This window comes from Staurois parvus, unplaced genomic scaffold, assembly GCF_062004578.1.
Source record: "Staurois parvus isolate SC_StPar_1 unplaced genomic scaffold, SC_StPar_1.0 ptg000182l, whole genome shotgun sequence".
Classification (NCBI taxonomy): Eukaryota; Metazoa; Chordata; class Amphibia; order Anura; family Ranidae; genus Staurois; species Staurois parvus.
In genome coordinates, this window is record NW_028317978.1 from 2,530,652 (window position 1) to 2,557,640 (window position 26,989).

A 26,989-nucleotide genomic window follows, 5' to 3' on the forward strand; every position below is an offset into this window, starting at 1 on the left:
AAAAGATGAGAGAGGCCTGTAATTGGCATCACAGGTAGACCTCAACTATGAGAGACAAAATGAGAAAAAAAATCCAGACAATCACATTGGCTGATTTGAAAATAATTTATTTGCAAATTATGGTGGAAAATAAGTATTTGGTCACCTACAAACAAGCAAGATTTCTGGCTCTCACAGACCTGTACCTTCTTCTTTAAGAGGCTCCTCTGTCCTGCACTCATTACCTGTATCAATGGCACCTGCTTGAACTTGTTATCAGTATAAAAGACACCTGTCCACAACCTCAAACAGTCACACTCCAAATTCCACTATGGTGAAGACCAAAGAGTTGTCGAAGGACACCAGAAACAAAATTGTAGACCTGCACCAGGCTGGGAAGACTGAATCTGCAATAGGCAAGCAGCTTGGTGTGAACAAATCAACTGTGGGAGCAATAATTAGAAAATGGAAGACATACAAGACCACTGATAATCTCCCTCGATCTGGGGCTCCACGCAAGATCTCACCCCGTGGGGTCAAAATGATCACAAGAACGGTGAGCAAAAATCCCAGGACCACACGGGTGGACCTATTGAATGACCTGCAGAGAGCTGGGACCTATGTAACAAAGACTACCATCAGTAACAAACTACGGCGCCAGGGACTCAGATCCTGCAGTGCCAGACATTTCCCCCTGCTTAAGCCAGTACATGTCCGGGCCCGTCTGAAGTTTGCTAAAGAGCATTTGGATGATCCAGAAGAGGATTGGGAGAATGTCATATGGTCAGATGAAACCAAAATAGAACTGTTTGGTAGAAACACAGCTCGTTGTGTTTGGAGGAGAGAGAATGCTGAGTTGCATCCAAAGAACACCATACCTACTGTGGAGCATGGAGTTGGCAACATCATGCTTTGGGGCTGTTTCTCCACAAAGGGACCAGGACGACTGATCCATGTACAGGACAGAATGAATGGGGCCATGTATCGTGAGATTTGGAGTGCAAACCTCCTTCCATCAGCAAGGGCATTGAAGATGAAAAGTGGCTGGGTCTTCCAACATGACAATGATCCCAAACATACCGCCCGGGCAACGAAGGAGTGGCTTCGTAAGAAGCATTTCAAGGTCCTGGAGTGGCCTAGCCAGTCTCCAGATCTCAACCCCATAGAAAACCTTTGGAGGGAGTTGAAAGTCCGTGTTGCCCAGCGACAGCCCCAAAACATCACTGCTCTAGAGGAGATCTGCATAGAGGAATGGGCCAACATACCAGCAACAGTGTGTGCCAACCTTGTGAAGACTTACAGGAAACGTTTGACCTCTGTCATTGCCAACAAAGGATATATAACAAAGTATTGAGATGAACTTTTGATATTGACCAAATACTTATTTTCCACCATAATTTGCAAATAAATTCTTTCCAAATCAGCCCATGTGATTGTCTGGATTTTTTTTCTCATTTTGTCTCTCATAGTTGAGGTCTACCTATGATGCCAATTACAGGCCTCTCTCATCTTTTTAAGTGGGAGAACTTGCACAATTGGTGGCTGACTAAATACTTTTTTGCCCCACTGTATAAATAGGCAGACAGCAGGTTGAAGGTAGGTTAAACATCTTCTCTCCTCCTCCCATGCTCTGTAATGCTTTTCAATGGACTGATCTCCAATTCATCCTATGAATTATTGTGTTTATTTATCTTTCAGAACATTGGCAAAAGGATGTCATGTTCAGAATTCATTGGGAATTTGGAAGGATTAAATGGAGGAAAAGACTTTCCACGGGAGCTTCTCAAGGTAAGTATTTGTAAGATATCTAAATAGTATTAGATTATTTATTTGGAAAAATTTTGGAAAAATATTTATTCTAAATTTGCTTAGAGTTTGTATTTCTGTTTTAGCATTAGGTACCAGTCAAGAGTTGCAAATTAATATGTAATGGTTGAAACAGAATAACTGGAACTTAACATATGGAACAACAATAGGGAATAAATAGTTAAAGTGTACGTCAAGCCAATTTTTTTTCTTTGTTTTGGTTAGAGTGGAGTGAGGAATGGTTAGAACCATTGTCATTGTCTGATTAAATTTTTTTACAAAAACTGATTACATTTTTGTCTAAACGGAACCCTGGATAGCATAAAAACCTGACAGAAGTTCGAATCCATCCCCACTCCATTCAAAACTAGGAAATACGTTTTCATTTGACATACACTTTAAGTAAAAAATAGAAAGTAGTTTTTTCAATAAAAGCATAACTATATGACAAGTGAATTATTTTTTGGACTTGATGCATTGGAGATTGCTGCTTTTGCCAACTGTGGCTGATCACATGTTTCTGCCAAAAATACAATTTCCACAGTTTTGTTTAAGCTGGTTTCTTTTTTCTTTTCTGGTAACAATAGTAAATAATAATAATAGGTAAATAATTAAAAGGCTGCTACTGGCATAGCTCTGAACATCTAAACATCCCTCTCTGCTTTACTGGCAAGGGCAGGAAATTACTAATCTGGTGGCAATTCTGCTTTCCATGCTTTTTTGTTTTTAATGCTTTAATGCTTCCATAAGGAAATGAAGGACGCAACATGGTTCTCTCGTTGTGGGAGGACGTCATATGGGACACAGCGGATCACCGATCAGCGGAAAGAGCCGATGACGTTGGCTTTGTCATGTGATCAGCTGTGTCCAATCACAGCTGATCACATGTAAATAAAGAAATGCCGGTTATCGGCATTCCTCTCCTCACGAGCTGTCACACTGACAGCTCATGAGGAGAGGAGAACCGGTAATCGGCATTACTCAGAGGGGACATGTACATTGATCATCAGGGCACTGATGATCAGTGCCCTGATGATCAGTGTAGCCCCATCAGTGCCACCTGTCAGTGTCCATCAATGCCACCTGTCAGTGCCCATCAATGCCACCTGCCAGTGCCACATCAATGCCACATATCAGTTCCCATCTGAGCTGCTTTTCAGTGCCACCTATCAGTGCCAGTCAGTGCCGCCTATCAGTGTGCATAAGTGCTGCCTATCAGTGCCCAACAGTGCCAGTCAGTGCCGCCTAACAGTGCCAGTCAGTGGCGCCTATCAGTGCCATCTATCAGTGCCATATATGAGTGTTGCCTTTCAGTGCTAATCAGTGATACATGTCAATGCCCATCAGTGCCACCTACCAGTGCCTCCTCATCAGTGCCCATCAGTTCCGCCTATCAGTGCCCATCAATGCAGGCTCATTAGCGCACATCACCGAAGAAGAAAAATCATTTATTTACAAAATTTTATAACAGAAACTAAGAAAAAACATAAATTTTCAGTTGTTTTTGTTTTGTTTAGCAAAAAAAAAAACCCAGAGGTGATTAAATACCACAAAAGGAAAGCTCTATCTGTCTCAAAATAATGATAAAAATATCATATGAGTACAATGTTGCATGACCGTGCAATTGTCATTCAAAGTGTGAGAGCGCTGAAAGCTGAAAATTGGCATGGACAGGAAGGGGGTAAAAGTGCCCAGTAGGGAAGTGGTTAAATAAGTTGTGCAGTTCATTTTTTTTGCACTTGAGTATATAAAATTATAAAATTTTTCAAAAGTCACAGCCAATATAGCCTAGAGAGTGGACACTAAATCCAATAGAACGTGAAAAACACACAAATCACAAATATAAAAGGCACACCATAAGCAAAAGACCTTCACTGTGCAAAATAAATTGAAAAAGAGAAAACAGAAAAAAAAAAAGCATTTTTCATCTAGACTGTAGGGGTTAGTAGTAGTAAGAGATGTTACAGTTGTAAGGTTGCACTTCAGAGGTAGGGCAGTATGGAACCACAGTAGGTGTATTGAAAAGGAAAAGGGGAGCTGGGTAGCACCCATGATCATAAGTATGAGTAGGGCATGATAAGAAACTTGGGGTGGGGCCTCTGCAGGACCCAGTGACCATACTGGAGGAGTGCAACCAAGAAAGTATGAGAGGGACATGAAAGGTACACAGTAGCAATTCCCTCAGTAGAACAAGGCACTAAATGGCTCAGCTGTTAACAGGGCAAATACAGAGTGGCGGTGATATACCAAAGATTTAGAGACACAAATTGGTATGTGCTTAAGGTAGAAGGCTGCTTCTTGTGTTCCTAAGCCATAACTCCCATTGTGTGTAGAATCTAAGAGTCACTAAGTGTGCTTTGGCAAACGTGAATTCCATTAGACATTGATCATTGAGGGGGGAGATCACTATTTGGATATTGGGAGGTGTGCAGCTCTTCCAATTATGAGTGATGGAGAGTCTTGGAGCTATAAGAATGTGTGTGACTTTAAGATGTGCTGAGGTAGGTCATTCGGTTAACCCTATCCTCAGAAGAGCCATCTGTGGTGTTAGATTAGCATTGATACCCGTAATCAAGTGGTTGAAGTGATTCACATCATTCCATAGTGGTCAAAAAGCTGAACAAGACCACCATGTATGGATTAGGGATCCATCTGAGTCACAGTTCCTCCAGCATTTGGGAGAAATAGAAGGATAAACGGCTGCAAGTTTGGTGGGGGTGTAGTACCAGTAGTGGTAGATCTTCATAACTGTTTCCCAGTGAAAAACATTCATAGAGTAGATGTGTGGAGTATTAAGGACCTGGTGCCACACCATCACCGATGTGGTAAAGTGTAGCACATATTCCCAGTATTACATAGCCATGGCAGGGGTGTGAGAAGTGGTAAGAAGTGCATATATAAAAGAGAGTCCTTTCACACGGGGGTTCCAAGATGTATAGTATATGAGAAGGGCGTTGGTCGTTTGCTTGGAGGACCACTGGATTGATGATAGAGCATGCTGGATACTTGGGTAAAGATAGAAGTCTTAGGGGGTGTGGCCAGCTTTGCATGAAGTAGGACATGTGCTCGGTGAGCTCTGCTCTGCATCCTGTCATTTATCCTGATTGGTACCTCGTTCTCCAGCTAAAACAACATTTTGGGTCTCCAGGGTGTGCTCCCACCCCCTTGCTGTCACTTGGTGCCTCAATTATCCTGATCCGAGATGGCTAAAAGGGGAAAAGAAATTCGGGCCTTGCCTAAGTCATCTGGTCAAGATGGCGGTACACCGATCTGTGCATCCAAGGAGAAGCAGAGGGAGGCTGCTCAAAAGTTCTTTGCCAGGCCGCTCACCAGGAAATCTTCTCAGAAACAACATTTGGACTCCACTGCTGATCTGGACTTAGACTGTGCAGGTTGTACTCAGATCCCTCTTGCACTGGCAGACCGAGAGATCCCATCCTGCAGTCCCACAGTGAGTATCCCACCATCCCAATCTCATTGGACACAGCCTGCTGTTTCCATTGAAGATCATCCTGAACCCACCCTTAAAGAGATTCTCTCCTGCAGTCACTACATGCACCTCATCTGTAGCAGTTCTTACCAGGGAGGTGAAGAGGATGAGGATGGAATTGACCCTGGTGAGTCAAGATATACAGAAACTGCGGGATCGCACTGCGGCCTTGGAGGGGAGAGTGAGTACCCTGGAAGATGATTGGCAACCATTACATAGGGACGTGCAATATGTGCAATCAATCGCTTCTACTAATGCCTCTAGATTGGAAAATATTGAAAATTGGTTACGCCGCAACAATGTGCGTGCAGTGGGTATCCTGGAGCATGCTGAGAGTAAAAATCCTATAGCCTTCATTGAAGCCTGACTGACCTCTACATTTGGAAGTGATGCATTCTCCCCCATGTTTGCAGTAGAACATACACACAGAATCCCAACATGTGCTCCTCCTTGACCCTTTTTGTTCCGACACCTCAATTATCGGGAAAAAGATACCATTCTCTCCAGGGCCAGAAGCAATGGTACCCTGTCAGTTGATAATGCTCAAGTATCCTTATTTCCAGACTTTTCCATGGAAGCTCAAAAGCAACTTGCAGAATTCCTGGATGTCAAGAAACGTCTTTGAGCATTGGGCCTTCAATATGCCATGCTATATCCGGCTAAACTTCGAGTGCTTGCGGATCTCGCTTCTTTGATAATCCTAATGCAGCCTTGCAGTGGCTGGATGGAGCGGAACATCGCCTGGCAAACCCTCCTTAAACTCTGCTTAGCAGAACAGCGAGATATTGCTCTTGCATTTCCTCCCCCTTTCTGTATTTGATTTTTTTCTCCCCACTTAAGTTGGGGCTCCTCCCCTCTTATGCTTTCCTTACATTTACCTGCTGTGTGCTTGTGCACAAGACATTGTGTAAACCCCAATCTGTTTTCAGTCCTGAGGGGACCTTTTGGCCTCCTGCCAGTGTTTTCAGTTAATATCATTATGGCTCTGTTGGCCTTCATGTTGGTAATAATTTCAGTATTCTCCCTTGTTTTGTTTATGGTTCACCTGGGATGTCTGTGTTTAGTGGAGTGCATGTTGCTGGGTCTGTCTTCCCTGCTTCCTGCGACTGTCCTCCTGGCCACCCTGACCCATGTGATCTGGGTCTTGCCTATCCGTTCACTGTTTTCTTTGGGGGCGTTATATTTGTCCATGACTGAGTTATCCTTCCTATTTTCCCCATATGTATTATCTCTGTCTCCCATAAAGAATTGATGTTTTTATCCTGGAATGTAAGGGGCCTGGGTGATAAAACCAAACGAGGTGCTATCTTCCATGTATTTAAACATTTAAAACCGTCTGTAGTATGTTTGCCGGAAACCATTTGAAATCTGACAGTGTCTGTACCCTCCGCTCTCGTTTATTTCCCATACAATACCATTCTATCCACTGCACATTTTCTAGAGGTGTGTGTATCCTCATCTCTAACTCTGTTCAATTTGTTCATGTGTAGGAGTGGATTTACGCGGAGGACAGGTAAATTTTTCTGCTGTGTACTTTGAATGGGTTTCACTGCATAGTGACTGCAGTATATATCCCTCCGCCCTACTCTTCAGAGGTCATTAAAGGCCTAGCTCAATTTATGGCCAATCATCCTGATGTTCCCCTATTAGCATTGGGTGATTATAACAATTGCTTACTCCCTAGTTTGGATAGATTGCCCTTGGGTGGTAGGGGCAGACAATTACCCTCTCAGCCTACCCCATTTGCTAATTTATTGGTGGAATTGGGCCTCCGGGATGTTAGTCATGTTTCTCTGCTACTCATGATGGGCTCTGACACATAAATTTGGGCCCTGGGAACTCAGTTATCCTGCCATATGTGTTTGATGCTGCATAGGAACCCAGTGCTCTGTCTGACCATGCCCCTTCCTGGGTCAAGCTAAAGTTGTGTTATACCCACTCTCGTCCGCTGTGGAAGGTGAACCCATTTTGGTTGACGCTGTTTCCAGACTCAGAGTTGATTCCAGGGGAGATGTCAGACTTTCGACAGTGGAATGAAGGCCTGTCCCCACCAGGAATGGTTTGGGATGCGCTGAAGGCCTTCTTGAGGGGCTTGATTATGCGGGAGATTTCAGCGGTTAAGCGTAGATCCAGGGAGTGGGAGGAGAAGGTACAGTTAGATGTTCAACAGCGGGAGATTCAGATGATTCAAGCCCCTGTAACTGCACCTCATGGAAAGAGACCTAGACCCTTTATGAATCAGTGCTTACTCAAGTGGCTGATGAGAAGCGATATTTTTTGCAACAAAAATATTTTGAGGAGGGAGAAAGTACGGGGCACCTTCTTGCTCTCTTGGCGAAATCACAACAAGGGGTATCCACTATAGATGAGATTGAGGATGCTGATGGAGTGATTTGCACGAGTCATGAGGAAATCCTGAGAGTTTTTCATCACTTTTATGACAATCTATATGCTTCTAAAACTGTAGCCACCCATTCTGAGCTTTTGCAGTTTCTAGACACCTGCTCTTTTCCTGTTTTATCAGAGACTGAGCAGAGAGAACTGGAGATGCCAATTACTGTTGAGGACCTGTCTGAAGGCAGGCACCCCTAGTAGTAAATCTCCAGGTTCAGATGGATTGCCATTTGAAATTTATAATCGATACGGTGAACAACTCCTCCCGGCATTACTCAATGGCTTGAATGCCGCCATGAATGGAAATGGTTTGCCCCTCTCCATGAATAAAGGTGTTATTATAATATATAAATATTATATTTAGGAGTCTTATTTGGAAAAAACAGGTGGCTAGGATAAAATTGTCCACGTTGCAATATGGCAAGGAGTCGGGGGGGCTGCCGGTTCCTGAGCCTAGACTTTATTTTTTTGGCCCATTTGCAGCACCTGGTTGGCTGGGATTCGCCTGATAACACAGCTCTCATTATGAGTTTGATTTCCCTTCCTGATTCCACCATTTCGGCTCTCTCTCATCTTGAGATAGCTCTACTGGTCCTTCCATCCACGGCTCCAACCGTGGACCTCTTGAGATGCGTCTGGAGTATGGTAAAAGCATCCTTTCATATTACCAGATTTCTGTCCTGTTCTTCCTTGTGGAACAATCTGAAATATATAGAACTGGCTAAACTGGAGGGTTTTCATGACTGGAGGGATCATGGACTGAAATTCATATCTCAGCTGTATTCAGGGGTAATCCTAAAGTCCTTTTCACAACTGCAAATGGAATTTACGTTTACACATAAGCATTTTTATTGATATTGTCAGGGATCCAGGTATGACCAGAGATGTGTGGACTGACACAGGGAAGTTGCAGGCTTCAGGAACACAGGCGTAGTCAGGGCTGGAGAGGTGGAATGGTCAAGCGGGCCGTAAGATACTGTCAGGCACCGCCCAGCGGGATCTCTAGTGACCCACAGAACAGGATTCCCCAAGGCGCGGAGTCTAAGCCCCAGTCTGCCTTTTCACCAGAGCCCCTGATGGTGGGGATGGACTTCGCGCAGGACTGAGACCAGGCCGTGGCCCCTGAGTGCACCCAACTGTGGTAGAGGGGTACGCCGAGGGTATGTACCAGGGGAAAGCCTGATGTGAAGGGGCTGGCAGGTTTGGACAGTAGTGACTGGATCCGTGCAGGATGGATGGATCGTCTGGGTAGCGTCAGGCGTAGTCAGGCAGGCCAGGTCAGCAATGTGCGGGCAGTGAGGTACCGGAGGAGCAGGCAGAGAATAGTCAGGGTCACAAGCCGGGTTCAGTAACTCACGGGCAGCACAGTACAGTGGATCAGGCAGAGAATGGTCAGGGTCACAAGCCGGGTTCAGTAACTCACGGTCAGCACGGTACAGAGGATCAGGCAGAAGAATGGTCAGGCAAGCCAGGGGTTAAACAGGAGACGGTCAGGAATGGACTCAGCACTGGTGGTGGGACTCACCTGCCGTGTGGGCTGCAGTACCAGGGCTGGCCAGGGTCAGGAACAATGCAGAGTCGGCAACAAATCAGATAGGCAGAGGAACAGGAACACAGGATACAAGGTACAGGGGCTCATGGGAAACAACACCAAGGCACTGATTGCAGAACTGGCCATTCCTTAAATACCCCTCCTGCAATCAGCCTCAGGTGATGGCTGCCTGCAGGAGTGAGCTTCTGATTGCTGAGAGCACCCGCTGGCCAGCCCTGGTACTGCAGCCCACATGGCAGGTGAGTCTTACCACCAGTGCTGAGTCCATTCCTGACAGATATCTTCAACTACGCCACGTGGTACAGGCTCAGTCTTAGCTCTCTAATCTCACAATGACAGACTCAGTTTTTCTTAAGGATGTATCTCAGGCAACCCATAAGAAGGGCATGATTTCTTGTGTATACTCCCAGCTGTTGTCCACAGTACAGGATCAAGCTAGTCTCTGGGGTAGGTTGCAGTAGTCCCGGGAAGGATCTTGGAGAGCTTGCTGGAGATGTCTGGGATGCTGCCCTGGAATCTGTTCTGGTGATTTCTCTTTCTCCCTCTCATAAATTGTCTCAATTGTTTATTCTCCATCGGGGTGTATAGGACCCCTGTGCAACTGTACCGGTGGGGCAGGCGTGATTCACCTGATTGTCCGAGGTGTAGGGTCCAACAGAGTAATTTCATGGTGCTGCCCCAAGTTACATAGATATTGGAGTGAGGTTCTCCAGTTTATTTCTCTCGTATCGCAATATACTGTTCCCCAGGATCCCTTGCAATGTCTGCTGGGGCACTGGACCGAGAACTGTTCCAACCAGGAGTGTATATTATGGTATCTAGACTTTTATATCTGGCTAGGAAGTTGATAGCAAGGTACTGGTTATCGTCAGCTTCGCTGACTAGTAAACAATGGACAGATTATGTTAATTTGTTACTCCCACGGGAAAAACTCACATAGCAACATTGCAATGCTTATCGTAAGTTTTAGCAGGTATGGCAGGGTTGGCTGGATACACCTGGGCTTGCCCCTCCTCAATTGATAGCGGACCGACTTTTGCAGGTGTGACATTTTATATCAGGTTTTTTTATATATCTGGCTAGGAAGTTGATAGCAAGGTACTGGTTATCGTCGACTTTGCTGACTAGTAAGCAATGGATATATTATGTTAATTTGTTACTCCCACGGGAAAAACTCACATACCAAGATCGCAATGCTTATCGTAAGTTTTAGCAGGTATGGCAGGGTTGGCTGGATACACTTGGGCTTGCCCCTCCTCAATTGATAGCAGACCGACTTTTGCAGGTGTGACATTTTATGTCAAGTGTGTGGTTCCACTCCTCCCCTTAGGGGAGATCATGTGCATCCCCCATTTTTGGGTGAACCAGATGTTGTTGTTGATATGGTTATTTTTATTGTTTGAAGGCATGTTTTGGGCTTTGTTCCTTTCCCCCATTTATGTTTACATCTGGATGGGAAGGAATAAAAGGGAAAAAAGGGAAAAAAATAAGGTATTGTCAAGAAGGCTTTGCATCCTTTTGGTTTCTGTTTTTTTTATTACTATTTTTGTTATTCTGTCCATTATGGCATCTGCGTATCCACATTGTTCTATTTATATGTAATCCTGTTGATGCAGTAATGTCATTGTGGATTCTGTAAGTACTGTTCCACTTTCTTTATTATCTTGATAATAAAAGTTGTTTGGATTTAAAAAAAAAAGATAGAAATCTTGATTTGGTATGTTAAAGGAGGTGGAGAGGCATTGAAAAGTAGTGAACCCCTGAGGTGTGTATAGGTGGTTAAGGTTACGAACACTTGCTGTGGTCCAGTGATGTAAGGGCAGGGGTTAGGTGACAGAAGTTCCAAAGCAGTAAGTGGGAGATGCCTTTAGTCATTTGTGAAAATGGAAAGCCACACTCTTGTTGTAGCATTAACAGTGTCTAGAAAAGATTGGGGAGAATGATGGTGGAGCCATAAGGTACATAGCAGCAGATGTGAGTCCAGTGATAATGCAGTGCATTCGATATTTATAAGGTAGTAAAAGCAGAGGGGTTCTACAAGCAATTCGTTTGGTCAAGTATAACACATTTATAGTATGCTTTGAGGTCTGGTGCTCCCATTCCTCCTGTTTTGGTCACAAGGTATAGGGTTGAGTGATGCAGCTGGGGCCTTTTGTGTTCCCAGATGAAAGAGCTCAGAATATGTGGCAGTTTGTTGAGGTAACAAGGCCGTATAGGGACTGGGAGAGTTCTGAAAAGATACAGGGCATGTGACAAGAGGAACATTTTCATTAGGGCAGTGCGTCCTGCCCAGGAAGTTCTTAATGCAGAACTTACTTGTTATAGTTTGTTGATCAGGAGCTCTAAGTTGGTGTGTAGAAGAGCAGAAGAAGGAGTATCCCTAAGTAGTTCACAGCTGAGTGTCCATGAGAAATGTGTCCTCTGAGAAATCTCATTCCTATCAATGGGTGACATGATTACCTATCATGGAAGACTTGGAGTGGTTAGGTTTGTATAGAGATGCCTGTCCAAAGTCATTCAGTACCTGTTGGAGAATGGGTAGTGATTGTTTGGGTTTAGAGAGCAAGACAATAATAATGCCCGTGTATAGGCCAATTTTTTGGGAAATCTCTTCTACTGTAATACTGTTAATTAATGGGTTGGTGCGTATAGCAGATGCTAGTGGCTTGATTACTATGTCAAATATTAGAGGGGACAATGGGCACCCCTGACGAGTGCCATTAGTATTATTATTATATTATTATTATACAGTATTTATATAGCGCCAAAAGGTTTGCTCAGCGCTGTACAATAGCGAGGGGGACATAACATGAGACAATACAGTAACAATACAATACACGAGGGGTTCGAGGGCCCTGCTCTTTCGAGCTTACAATCTAGGAGGGAAGTATTAGGGGAGTATTAGGGAGAGGGTCTGATAAATATCCCTCTGACCAAACTCTAGCTGTGGAATTGGAGTAAAGACCTAAAATAGCTCGTAGGAAAGTGCCAGTCAGTCTGAATTTAATAAGCGTGTTTTCTAAATATTTCAAGTGCACTCTATTGAACGCCTTCTCTGCTTCTAACGAGAGCAGAGAAGACGTTCGGTGATACTCAGCCCACTGAATGTGGTTGATAAACCTCTGCGTGCCGTCAGAGTCTTGCCGATGAGGGATAAACCTGACCTGATCGGGGTGTATTCATTGAGGTATGTATGTTGCTAGACAGGTCGCCAGTAGTTTGGCATACAGTTTCAAATCTGTGTTAAGTAGGGAGATGGGTTGATAATTAGCTGGATCATCAAATGGTTTACCCGGTTTTTGGATGGTGACAATTAGTGTCTCTAGGGGCTCTTTACGGATATCGCTTGTTGCAGTAAATCTGTTTAGCGAGGCGCATAGATGGGGGATGAGCAAGTCGGAGAATTCCTTGTATTACTCATTACAAAACCAATCCAGCCCTAGGCTTTTATGAAGGGGGTAAGATTTGATGGCAGTTCGAGTTTCTGTTCCGTGAATGGCTTTGATAAGGTACTAAGTTGGGTTAGGGTGATGGAGAGGAGGGGAGGGGAGGGGAGCTGGACCGAGGGAAGAAAGGACTGTATGGCGCTATCTGATGGGGACGGCTCAATGGTAGATGTGACAATATTATATGGTTTGGGAAAATTATTTTCTGTAGCAGATGGCGATATTAAGAGGGTTGGTGCATCTGTTACCCTGGAAGCCTGTCAGGTATGGAATTTTGGACTGGGATACTCAGCGCTTGGATTGATTGGCTAGAACCCTGCTGGGTTTATTTCCTTGAGAATACCAAGAGAGTCTGAGGCATTTAATGTAGAAATGAAAATTTTTCTGGAGGGGGGAGCTAAGATCGAGGCGGAGCTCATTGGTGGATTGGGCAGTGGGAGAGATCTTGTTGTTAAGCTTAAGTGCCCTTATATGATCTAAGTACTGGGCAGTAATTTCAGAGCACCTTATTTTTTCATGGACACCAATTTCAAGGCACAATCCTCTAAGCACTGATTTTTGCATGTTCCAAACTTTGGTGGAGTTAGCTACAGATCCTGAGTTAGAGAAGAAATAAGATTCTATTTCAGCCTTGATCTGTGGATTGTAATGTTTGAGGTAAGTAAGGAAGCATTTATTCTCCATACTTCCTTCCTTCCTTCCTCCCTCCCTTCCTTCCTTCCTTCCTTCCTCCCTTCCTTCCTTCCTTCCTTCCTTCCTCCCTCCCTTCCTTCCTTCCTCCCTTCCTTCCTTCCTTCCTCCCTCCCTTCCTTCTTTCCTTCGTTCCTCCTGATTTGAGGGGTACAGGTTCTGTTTATTCATCCCAATCTAATGACAGCCCAGCATATACCAGTGCTTCCTGTTCACTCCCTACTGACACTGACTAAAATTAAATTCTGACACCCACGCTATTGCTTTACTGACACCATCCACTGGCCACCCAAAAGTATTTTGAAAAAATTATAAAAATAATAAAACATTAAATTGTAAAAAAAAATAAAAAAATCATACAATTGTATCTACTGACACCATCCACTGCTCTACTGGACCATCCTGCACATACTATGCACCGCCATACACTCTGCACTCCTCTCCCTGTACATACAACCAACCGCCATACACTCCACACTCCTCTCCCTGTACATACTACCCATCACCATACACTCCGCACTTCTCTCCCCGCCATACACTCCCTATTTAACATTAACACATTCTGCACTATGTAAGTAATCTCAGACACCATTTAACCACACCCCGTTTAAGCCACGCCCAATTTTTAGCACAATTTAAAACACACCCCTCTCTCTTACCCCCTCTTCTCTCACCCCTTCCTCTCTCTCTCACTCCTCCTCTTTCTCACCCCCTCTCACTTTTACTTCTCCCACATGGCAGTCATCTTTAAACCTGGAAGTCTCCAGTGGCTTCTATGGAAATAATACGGGAACATTCATGCAGTATTTGTTGCAGTAAATATTTAAATGCCCTTTCCATGCAGCTGGGCTGCAATCTGTAAGTGGTGTGCTGTGTGAGTGTGGCTTGTGTAGGCGGGGACACAGGGAGCCCCATTATCTCTTATTGCCCGGGGGCCCCATGTCAGGCCACCCCTGCTTCAAGCTCTGCAAGTTTAAGCTGTATTTGGCAAATAGCAACAGCATGGCCATCCTGGGCGTCTGACAGCATTATGTGCCTGAGCTACTTCACTCAATAAAATTGGTACATTCCTCTAAGTGCTCCATTCTATTTTGCATAGGTGGAAGAGAGATTCTCAGGTCTCATTGCATGTCAGCCTGTAATGAGAGCAGCATAGCTTTTAACTGCCTCCTGTCCGCCATATAAGGAAATGATGGGCGCAAGGCGGCTCTCTCGTTCTGGGAGGATGTCATATGGTGTCCTCCCACTCTAACTGCCCGTGCATGCCCCCGGGGGCACGCAGTACGGCGATCGGTGGTGCACTGTGTCCCCGGGACACAGCTGATCATCGATCAGCGGAAAGAGACGATAACTTTGGCTCTGTCATATGATCAGCTGTGTCCAATCACAGCTGATCGCATGTAGATAAGGAAATGCCGGTTATTGGCATTTCTCTCCTCACGAGCTGTCACGCTGATAATCGGCATTCCTCAGAGGGGACATCTACACTGATCATCAAGGCACTGATGATCAGTTGCGCCCCATCAGTGCCACATGTCAGTGCCAATCAATGTCACCTGTCAACTAAGAAAAAAACTTTTTTTTTCTCACAATTTTCAGTTGTTTTTGGTTTGTTTGTCAAAAAACAAGTGGTAATTAAATACCACCAAAAGAAAGCTCTATCTGTCTCAAAAAAGTTATAAAAATTTCATATGGGTACAATGTTGCATGACCGTGCAATTGTCATTCAAAATGCGACAGCGCTGAAAGCTGAAAATTGGCCTGGGCAGGAAGGGGGTGAAAGTGCCTGGTAGGCAAGTGGTTAAGGTGCTTTCTGAAGCTGGGTTGTCTGAGGCTGGAAAAGCTGCCAGGGAGTTAGAGGAGTTGTAAGCTGTGTCTGTGGAGAGAGCATCTGCCCAGTGCTGCTTTTTAAATGCAGGTAATTTAGCAAGTAGGGGATGCTGCAGCTCCCTTACCTTTGTCTAGACTTTGATGAGACATCCTTGGATCCCTCAGAGCAGCGGGGAAGGCAAGTGGTGCTTCCGCTCAGCGCCATCTTGTGCAGGGAGGTGAGATGGCTTCACGAAGAAGTCTTGCAGTCGACTTGATCCCTGGTGCTTAGGTTTCCTTCTGGACATTTCCAGGGATGACCCAGGAGCTAGATCCTCCAAACTGGAGATGGAAGCTGCAGGGCAGACACTGATTACTGCTTCTGTGTCTCAGTCGGGAGGAGAGCACGTAACTGGGTGGTCATCACGGGCTGCAGCCAAACTATACCCCCGTGAGGTTCAATTTCAGTATCTGTATATGTGTTTTAACCCCTTGCCTACTAAGCACTTTTACCCCCCTTCCTGCCCAGACCAATTTTCAGCTATCAGTTCTCTGCAACACTGTAACCAAACTAAATTTTTATCATTTTTTTGAAACAAATAAAGCTTTCTTTTTGTAGTGTATTTAATCACCACTGGGGTTTTATTGTTTGCTAAACAAAAAAAGACCAAATATTTTGAAAAACAAAACATTTTTCTTAGTTTCTGTTATAAAGTTTTGTAAATAAGTAATTTTTCTCCTTCACTGATGGGCACTGATAGGCTGCACTGATGGGCACTGACAAGGAGTCACTGATGGGCACTGATGGGCGGCACTGATGGGCAGCACTGTTAGGCGGCACTGATAGGCGGCACTGATTCAACTGATGGGCACTGGTTGCCAGCACACATGGGCACTGATGGACACGGTTGGCCGCACCAATGCCCTGATGATCAGTGTAGATGTCCCCCTGTAAAATGCCGCTTACCGGCTCTCTTCTCCTCACGCGCTGTGAGCATGAGGAGAGGATTGCCGATAACCGGATTTTCCTATTTACCCTGTCATCAGCTGTGATTGGATACAGCTGGTCACATGGTAAGAGCGGCTGTGATTGGCCCGTTCCCTAGTCCCCTGGCCCGTTCCCTAGTTGTGTCCAAAGGACATGGATGCCCTCCCAGAACTTGCTGAACACACTGTAGCCGTCTTTTGGCTATAGCATGATCAGGAACTGGTTAAAGGGAATCTTTAAAGAGGTAATTGAGATTGATTGGCTGGCTCACTTTTAGTCACTTGCCTACTGGGCACTTTTACCCCCCTTCAAGCCCAGGCCAATTTTCAACTTTCATTGCTCTCACACTTTGAATGACAATTGCGTGGTGATGCAACATTGTACCCGTATGAAATTGTTATCATTTTTTTCACACAAATAGAGCTGGTCTTTTGGTGGTATTTAATCGTCACTTGGTGTTTTATTTTTTGCACTATAAACAAAAAAATTGCAAAAAAAAAAAACAAAAACAAGATTTTCTTTGTTTCTATTATGACATTTTGCAAACAGGTAATTTTTCTTCTTCACTTATGTGTGTTGATGAGGCTGTACTGATACGCAGCACTGATGGGCACTGATGAGGTGGCACAGATAGGCAACACTGATGGGCACTGATGAAGCGGCACTGGTGGGCATTGATGAGGAGGCACTAATGATGCTGCATTAATATGCAGCAATGATGAACACTGATAGGTGGCACTGACGGGCGGCACTGACTGACAGCACTGACTGGCGGCACTGCTGGGCAGCACTGATGGGAGACACTACTGGACACTGGTGGGAGGCACTACTGGACACTGGTAGGAGGCACTGCTGGACACTGGTGGGAGGCACTGCTGGGACTGAACATCAGTGCTGATCTGCTCTGTGACAGTTGCTGGTTATAGGCAGTACTTTCATCACGCTGTGACAGCGTGAGGAAAGTGCAGCCGATAACCGGCAACTGTATTTACTCGGTGTAGCCATCATTCGGCTATAGCGCGGTTGACAAGAGGTTAAGAAAACTGGAAAGTTACAATATATATGTTTTTTTAAATTTTTATGATTGAAGGAAATAAAACATGTCTGTGTAACTAAAATAATTAAAACATACTGTATGAAAGACAAAGCCTTGGGCTAGTGTGCCGAAGCTCTTCAGATCAGTTAAGGTCAGCTTGAGATCAATTTGTGTTTTTGCTCTTATTCCTCCACAATAAATCAATATACAGTGCCTTGAAAAAGTATTCGTACCCCTTGAAATTTTCCACATCTTGTCTTGATACAACCAAAAATGTAAATGTTTTTTATTGGAATTTTATTTGATAGACCAACACAAAGTGGCACATAATCGTGAAGTGGAAGGAAAATGATAAATGGTTTTCAAATTTTTTTACAAATAGATATCTGAAAAGTGTGGAACCACCCAAGGGCTAACTCCTAGCTTGTACAGCTTTTGTATTAGATCATTATTTGGAACTATATCAAATGCCTTGCTGAAATCAAGATATGCTATGTCCACAGCACCAACATGTGAAGTCACTCCAGTGATAATCACGCAGGTGAAAAATAAAATAAATAAAAATAAATGAAAAAATAAAAATACAAAATAAAATATATATTTTATTTTGTATTTTTATTTATTTTATTTTTCACCTGCGTGATTATCACTGGAGTGACTTCACATGTTGACATTAGGATTTACCAAAGATAACGGCAAATGCCTAGCAACCGCTGCTGAACCGTGCATGCGGCGTTTGCGGAGCGTTTGCCGGGCGTTAAAAAACGCCGGACCCACGCTTGCCAGACGCTATAGGGGCGTTTGGCAAGAGTTGGAAAAACAGTCAAGTGTGAACGAGCCCTTAGTTTGTCACATGCCTTTACTTGTGAGGTCTGACAACACAGTGGTGCTTGGAGCCCACACAGAACTGTCACCACCTTGTGATGAAAATGTGGGGAAAATATGCAATAACACGCAGTGCTTAATGCCTCCACAACCAGTCATCATGTCCAGAATTTAGGGCTATGCAGATAAAACCACAAAAATCCTGCAAAATGCATAGCTGCTTTAAGGGGATTCTGGGAAATGCTACACTGTCAAGTCTTATAAATGTGTGTGGTAAAAGCTTAGCCTTCAGCTTTCCAGCTCTTTTTGACATTTTATTTACTAGCAAAGTACTGAACGCTGTTATTATCTGTGGCTTTTTTCATGTTTTGGGGACCTCAGTGTTAATATATCTACCATAGCTATTGCCCTAGTTTTCTCTACAGAAGGAACTCAAGAGATTTCACAATTGGAGTTCTTAAGCTATACAAGATCCTGTTAGGCGACTAAGTTCTACAGCATATAAAACTAAAATATCAGTTTTGGTTTGACCACTTCCAGAGAATGTAATGTACAGTATAGTTGGATTCTTGAATTCAATAATAACAGAACTTTTATGAATTATAGTGCAAATGTTTGGTTGGTGTAGAGCAGGGGTCCTCAAACTTTTTAAACAGGGGGCCAGTTCTCACTGCCCCTCAGACCGTTGGAGGACCGGACTATAGTTTTGAAAAAAAAAAAATATGAACAAATGCAGACACAGTACAGGAGATGACCAGAGACTGTGGACACAGTACAGGAGATGACCAGACACTGCAGACATACAACAGCGGCGGGAATACTGGGCCGGCCACTCCATAAGACGCACAGACATTTCCCCCCAAGTGTGTCTTATGGAGCGAAATAGTGCCCCATCATTGGTGTCAGTGGGAGGAATAGTGCCCCATCATTGGTGTCAGTGGCAAGAATCGTGCCCCATCATTAGTGTCAGTGGGAGGAATAGTGCCCCATCATTGGTGTCAGTGGGGAAAAACATGCCCCATCATTGGTGTCAGTGGGAATAAATGTGCCCCTCATTGGTGTCAGTGGGAGGAATAGTGCCCCATCATTGGTGTCAGTGGGAGGCATAGTGCCCCATCATTGGTGTCAGTGGGAGGAATAGTGCCCCATCATTAGTATTAGTGGGGGGAGGAATAGTGCCCCATTCTTGGTGTCAGTGAGGGGAGGAATAGTGCCCCATCGTTGGTGTCAGTGGGGGGGGGAATAGTGCCCCGTCAGTGGGGGAAGGGGATAGTGTCCCAACATTGGTGTCAGTGGGAGGAATAGTGTCCCATCATTGGTGTCAGTGGGAGGAATAGTGTCCCATCATTGGTGTCAGTGGGAAGAATAGTGCCCCATCTTTGGTGTCAGTGGGAGGAATAGTGCCCCATCTATGGTATCAGTAGGGGGGAATAGTGTCCCAACATTGGTGTCAGTGGGAGGAATAGTACCCCATCATTGGTGTCAGTGGGGGAAGGAATAGTGCCCCATCTTTGGTGTCAGTGGGGGGGAATAGCGTCCCAACATTGGTGTCAGTGGGAGGAATAGTACCCCATCAATGGTGTCAGTGGGGGAAGGAATAGTGCCCCATCGTTGGTGTCAGTGGGGGGAGGAATAGCACCCCATCATTGGTGTCAGTGGGAGGAATAATGCCCCATCATTAGTATCAGTGACACCAATGATGGGGCACTATTCCTCCCACTGACACCAATGACACTTAACTTGCTGACCCCTGTTCCAGCATGGTGCTGCTGCAGCCAGCATACCTGGTTGCAGCAGCATCATCTGCACGGCACACTTACCTGTCAGCTGTCCTTCTTCACTCCGGCCTCTCCCTCGCTCGATGTTTGTGGGGCTGCTCGGCTCCGCCTCCTCGCAGGTGATTGGCTGCCTGTGTGCCTTTCCTGAGCTACAGTTCTGGCGCCCAAGTACCGGTGAGGAGGCGAAGCCCAGCGGCAGCGTGAACATCGAGTGAAGGAGTGGCCGGAGTGAATGAAGGAGCAGCGTTTCCTGGGCTGGATCGTCGTGGGACTGGGACACGGAGCCAGGTAAGAAACAGCAGCCCCCTGCCCGCCCCTGTACTTAGAGTCCCTTCCTCGCGGCAAATACGCCCCTGGCGGCGGGCCGGATAAATGTCCTCAGCGGGCCGCATGTGGCCCGCGGGCTGTAGTTTGAGGACCCCTGCTGTAGAGTATCAGTTCTAGGCCTTTCATCTGTTTTCTATTGAAATATGACAACTCAGCCATCTATAATAACACTTCACAAGAGTGCAATTAATGAGACATCAGATATAGATAAGCATTCTGAGAGAATAGGATTGTTTTATGTGCCAGATCTGGTGTTTAACTTGGTTTAACACCCATGGGCATATATTGTAGAAGACAAATTAGAAGGTAGATGTGCAAAAATGTTCACTAGTTTCTGAAAGTTTAGAGAATCTCCAGTTTTAGGGTTGGGATTCTTGACTAAAAACAGTGGACCTTGGTGAAAAGTTTAAATGTTTTAATTATGGAAATGATGCAAGGGCTACACTGGTGATTTTTTTTCTTGCTAAAAAATAGATTTACCTATTTTCTGGCAGTCACCTGGATAAGTTAAAGCGATACTAAAGGTTCAAACAATATATATAAATTGCGAATCACAACCTATATCTTCACGCTAAAGTGATGGTGAAAGTAACACATAAATTAAATTGTATGTAGTAAAATAGAGCAGCCGTTTTAAATAACTCATAAATCAATATACAGTGACTAAGAAAATTCACATAAACAGTGCTCTGTCATACTAGATTAAACTTAAAAAGGAGTCATAGATACACCAATTATAAAGAAAATAATATAGAAACTTCCTACAAAGTGAACAAACTGTGAAAAAGTTCAGTTCATTTCAGTAATGTGATATCTCTTTAAGGTAGCTCGATCCACCATCAATGTGATCCTGCAGTGATTATCACCCCATTGAATTCAACACTCACCAGAAGCTGGTGAATAAGCAGCAGTGGAAAATCAGTAGAAAACCACCTCCTTGATGATGAATGGTTTTGAAAGCGACAGTAGGATAATCAGCCAGCAGCCCAAAAAACAGCCTCCAATCAATGAATTAATGATCACTCCTGCTCCGATCTCCTCATCATCCAGATTAAATTATATCAATTCCACTCCCATGCTGACTGCGCATGCGCCTGCCAAATTACTAAAGGTTCTTTTTTTTTTTTTTGTAAAATAACAAACATGTCTATACTGACCTGCTGTGTGCAGTGGTTTTGCACAGAGCATCCTGGATCCTCCTCTTCTCATTTCCCCTGCAGGCTCTCCTGGCTCTGTCTACGCCTTTCTGTCAGGTTCGCCCACAGCAAGCAGCTTGCTATGGGGGCACCCGCTGCTCCATGTGTCCATTCACACACGGAGCCACGGTTGACCCCGCCCCCTCACTCCTCAGTGGCTGACTGGCTGTGACTGACAACAGCGGGAGCCAATGCCTCCCACTTGCTGTCTTAGCAAAGACTCAGGACAGCCGAAGCTACCATGCACATTGCTGGATCTTGATGGGGCTCAGCTAAGTATTGGGGGGGCTGGGGGCACTGCTGCACACAGAAGGTTTTTTACCTTCATGCATAGATTGCATGAAGATAGAAAAACTTGAGCCTTTACAACCGCTTTAATCTTGCTACTTAAATTGATAACAATTAAATTTCTAGATTTAAACAAATGGTTCCCATGGAGCAGGCTACACAAAAAGCATGTAGTCATGTTTGATTTTGCTTTAACTCACAAATCTCTATCCACGTGTAATTGACCATTGCAAGATGTTATTGCATACAGTTGCAAGAAAAGTATGTGAACCCTTTGGGATTACGTGGAGTTTTGCATGAATTGGGCATAAAATGTGCTCTGAACGTCATCTAAGTCACAACAATAGAAGAACACCGTCTGCTGAACATAATACTACACAAACATTAGATGTTGCCATGGTTTAATTGCACATAACATGTAAACATTCACAGTGCAGGGAAGAAATAGTATGTGAACCTTTGGATTTAATAACTGGTTGACCCTCTTTTGGCAGCAATAACCTCAACCAAACGTTTCCTGTAGTTGCAGATCAGATCTGCACAACGATCTGGAGTAATTTTGGACCACTCCTCTTCACAAAACTGTTTCAGTGTAGCAATATTCTTGGGATGTCTGGTGTGAATCGCTCTCTTAAGGTCATGCCACAGCATTTCAATCGGGTTGAGGTCAGGACTCTGACTGGGCCACTCCAGAAGGCGTATTCTGTGCTGTTGCAGCCATTGTTTTGTTGAATTATTTGTATGCTTTGGGTCATTGTCCTGTTGCATCACCCATCCTCTGCGGAGCTTCAGTTGGTGGACAGATGGCCGTACGTTTTCCTTCAAAATGTCTTGATAAACTCTGGAATTCATTTTGCCATCAATGACAACAATCCGTCCAGGCCCTGAGGCAGCAAAGCAGCCCCAAACCATGATGCTCCCTCCGCCATGTTTTACAGTGGGGATGAGGTTTTGATGTTGGTGTGCTGTGCCTTTTTTTCTCCACACATAGTGTTGTGTGTTCTTCCCAAACAACTCAATCTTGGTTTCATCTGTCCACAGTATATTTTGCCAGTAGTGCTGTGGAACATCCAGGTGCTCTTTTGCAAACTTCAAACGTGCTGCAATATTCTTTTTTGGACAGCAATGGCTTCCTCCGTGGTGTCCTTCCATGTACTCCATTCTTGTTTAATGTTTTCCTTATTGTAGATGTGTCAACAAAAATGTTAGCATGTGCCAGAGATTTCTGTAGGTCTTTAGCTGACACTCTGGGATTCTTCTTTACCTCATGCAGAATTCTGCGCTGTGCTCTTGCAGTCATTTTTACAGGACGACCACGCCTAGGGAGAGTAGCAACAGTGCTAAACTTTCTCCATTTGTAGACAGTCTGTCTTACCGTGGACACATGAACATCAAGGCTTTTGGAGATACTTTTGTAACCCTTTCCAGCTTCATGCAAGTCAACAATTCTTGATTGTAGGTCTTCTGAGAGCTCTTTTCTGCGAGGCATGGTTCACATCAGACAGTGCTTCTTGAAACCAGTAAACCCAAAACAGGTGTGTGTTTTTTAAGGGCAGGACAGCTGTCAGCAACACATCCAATATCATCACACTGATTGGAGTCAAGGTTGGCTCACTCCTGGCTCCAATTAGCTCTGGGAGAAGTCATTATGCTAGGGCCTCACATACTTTTTCCTCCCTGCACTGTGAATGTTTACATGTTATGTGCAATTAAACCATGGCAACATCTAATGTTTGTGTAGTATTATGTTCAGCAGACTGTGTTCTTCTATTGTTGTGACTTAGATGACGTTAAGAGCACATTTTATGCCCAATTCATGCAAAACTCCACGTAATCCCAAGGGGTTCACATACTTTTTCTTGCAACTATACTACTGTTCCATTTGTTTAGCGATCATTTGCTACACCTAGAGATTAACGTATAATTGAAGACAAAACATTTTTTTGAGTTTTAGATAGAGTGAGGAGGGATTAGATCACCTCTCAGGTTTTTATTGCTGTCTACGTCACCATTAGAGGGATTCACTCTCTCTGTTTGTCCTGGTGACTGTTATTGCTCACATTGAAAGTAAAGTCCCAAAGTTTAGGTGGTCACCAGAACAGAAATAGAGGAAAAATCTTCGAACTGGGACACTAATTCTGGTGACACTGGTTCCCTACCAGGATATTCAATTACGTATGAAGGATTTCCTCTCACTGCCTGTTTTGGCTATGGCACAGAAAGGGAACAGAAATCTCCCTGGTGGGACACAGATGGGGGGACCTGACAGGGGGTATAACCCTCTGTTACACTATACAAAATGAGAAAACGTTTTTCTTTCAGTTCTACATTTGATCACTAGCAATTTTAGAACAGGATTAAAGTGGAAATAAATAATATGTACAAAGGGTGATCTGCAGCTTAGAGATCTTGTAACTATACTAGGAGGAGATAAAAAAAGAAGGCATTTACACAGAGTTGTTTTACAAAAAGTATGCAGAATGGGTACAAGGAGGGGGGAAGCATCATTTTAAACCTTGGGTGTTTTATATTTTACTTCTACTTTAAGCTACTAAAAATCTATTATGTTTGTCTAACCTGTTTAGGTAACTGACAGTAAATAGTCAAAGTGGAACTAAACCCTTCAATCCTTTACAGCCAAGGAAGCTGCCATCTTTGCCTCTGTTTGACCTGCAGTTGCCATAGTGCTGCAAACATGATCAGTTATGACACCAGCTATGTGATGGTTTGACATTTCAGTTGAGAACACAAACCATTGTGACAGTTATCATTCACAGCATGTTTTGAATGTAACTGCTTTGGGGAAACATGCAGGCTGATGAGTTTATTTCCACTTTAAAACTCTTAGTGGCAATAGATTGAAATCACCAGTGTAGCCCCAAACTAAAGTACCATACCCATCATACAGTCATGGCCGAAATTGTTGGCACCCTTGATATTTCTCCAGGAAATCATGTATTTCTCACGAAACGTATTGCATTAACACATGTTTTGCTATACACATGTTTATTCCCTTTGTGTGTATTGGGACAAAACAAAAAAAGGGAGGAAAGAAAGCAAATTCGACATAATGTCACACAAACCTCCAAAAATGGGCTGGACAAAAGTATTGGCACCCTTTCACAACTGCGGATAAATAAGAATGTTACAAGCATGTGATGCTCCTGTAAACTCACCTGGGGCAAGTAACAGGTGTGGGCAATATAGAAATCACACCTGAAAGCAGATAAAAAGGAGAGACGTTCACTTAACCTTTGCATTGTGTGTCTGTCTGTGCCACACTAAGCATGGACAACAGAAAGAGGAGACGAGAACTGTCTGAGGACCTGAGAACCAAAATTGTGGCAAAATATCAACAATCTCAAGGTTACAAGTCCATCTCCAGAGAACTAGATTTGCCTTTGTCCACAGTGCGCAACATTATCAAGAAGTTTGCAACCCATGGCACTGTAGCTAATCTCCCTGGTCGTGGACGGATGAGGAAAATTGATGAAAGATTGCAACGCAGAATAGTCCGGATGGTGGATAAGCAGCCCCAAACATGTTCCAAAGACATTCAAGCTGTCCTGCAGGCTCAGGGAGCATCAGTGTCAGCGCGAACTATCCGTCGACATTTAAATGAAATGAAACGCTATGGCAGGAGACCCAGGAGGACCCCACTGCTGACACAGAGACATAAAAAAGCAAGACTACAGTTTGCCAAAATGTACTTGAGTAAGCCAAAAGCCTTCTGGGAAAACGTCTTGTGGACAGATGAGACCAAGATAGAGCTTTTCGGTAAAGCACATCATTCTACTGTTTACCGAAAACGGAATGAGGCCTACAAAGAACAAAACACAGTACCTACGGTAAAATATGGTGGAGGTTCAATGATGTTTTGGGGTTGTTTTGCTGCCTCTGGCACTGGGTGCCTTGACTGTGTGCAAGGCATCATGAAATCTGAGGATTACCAAAGGATTTTGGGTCGCACTGTAGGGCCCAGTGTCAGAAAGCTGGGTTTGCGTCCAAGATCCTGGGTCTTCCAGCAGGACAATGACCCCAAACATACGTCAAAAAGCACTCAGAAATGGATGGCAAAGAAGCGCTGGAGAGTTCTGAAGTGGCCAGCAATGAGCCCAGATCTAAATCCCATTGAACACCTGTGGAGAGATCTTAAAATTGCTGTTGGGAAAAGGTGTCCTTCCAATAAGAGAGACCTGGAGCTGTTTGCAAAGGAAGAGTGGTCCAAAATTCCGGGTGAGAGGTGTCAGAAGCTTATTGATGGTTATAGGAAGCGACTGATTTCAGTTATGTTTTCCAAAGGGTGTGCAACCAAATATTAAGTTAAGGGTGCCAATACTTTTGTCCAGCCCATTTTTGGGGTTTTGTGTGACATTATGTCATATTTGCTTTTCTGCCTCTGTTTTATATTTGTTCCAATACATACAAAGGGAATAAACATGTGTATAGCAAAACATGTGTTAATGCAATACCTTTTTTGTGTGAAATACTTGATTTTCAGGAAAAATATCAAGGGTGCCAACAATTTCGGCCATGACTGTATATCATACTCAAACTAAAGTGTCATATTCCCAAAGGTTTGAGAACATATGTAGAAAGTGAACAGATCTTCCATCAGATCAGTCCATGGTCCATAGAGATGTTGAATTCTTGCTCAGTAAAGACATGCTTTAAAATACACATTGATGACCTATTCTGCTGTCTTATCTAAATAATATTTTGTAGAGGTTTAATGGAAAGCATCTGTCTTGTTTACAGTACATATTTGTAAAAGGTAAACATGGAGTGGAAAATGTGTTTTCTCCATAAAATTTACCTGGATCCACTATATCATGAGTGGTATTACAAATTGTGATGCTACATGGCAAAATGTGCTTACAGTCTAGACCAGGGGTGGGCAAACGTTTTGACTTGAGGGCCGCAATGGGTTCATATATTGGACCCGGGGGCCGGACCAAGAGTAGATGAATGATGTGTATGTGTCATCCATAGTAAGTATAGTAATATTCCCCCATAGTAAGCATAGTAATTAATCCCCCATATAGTAAATCATCCCCCATAGTAATTCATCCCCCATAGTAATTCATCCCCCATATAGTAATTCATCCCCCATATAGTAATTCATCCCCCATAGTAATTCATCCCCCATATAGTAATTCATCCCCCATAGTAATTCATCCCCCATATAGTAATTCATCCCCCATAGTAATTCACCCCCCATATAGGAATTCATCCCCCATAGTAATTCATCCCCCATATAGTAATTCATCCCCCATAGTAATTCATCCCCCATATAGTAATTCATCCCCCATAGTAATTCATCCCCCATATAGTAATTCACCCCCCTATAGTAATTCATTCCCCATATTAATTCATCCCCCATAG

General features: G+C 44.0%; 1 protein-coding gene across 1 annotated transcript in view; it reads left to right on the forward strand.

Annotated features, from left to right (window-relative positions):
- LOC149462225 (PH and SEC7 domain-containing protein 1-like) overlaps positions 1 to 26,989 on the forward strand; it is a 455,877-nt gene that overhangs the window by 168,780 nt on the left and 260,108 nt on the right. Inside the window, exon 9 of the mRNA XM_089677241.1 lies at positions 1,678 to 1,767. Within this exon, the coding sequence (XP_089533367.1) occupies positions 1,678 to 1,767 (90 nt within the window). The remainder of the gene's footprint in view (positions 1 to 1,677; positions 1,768 to 26,989) is intronic.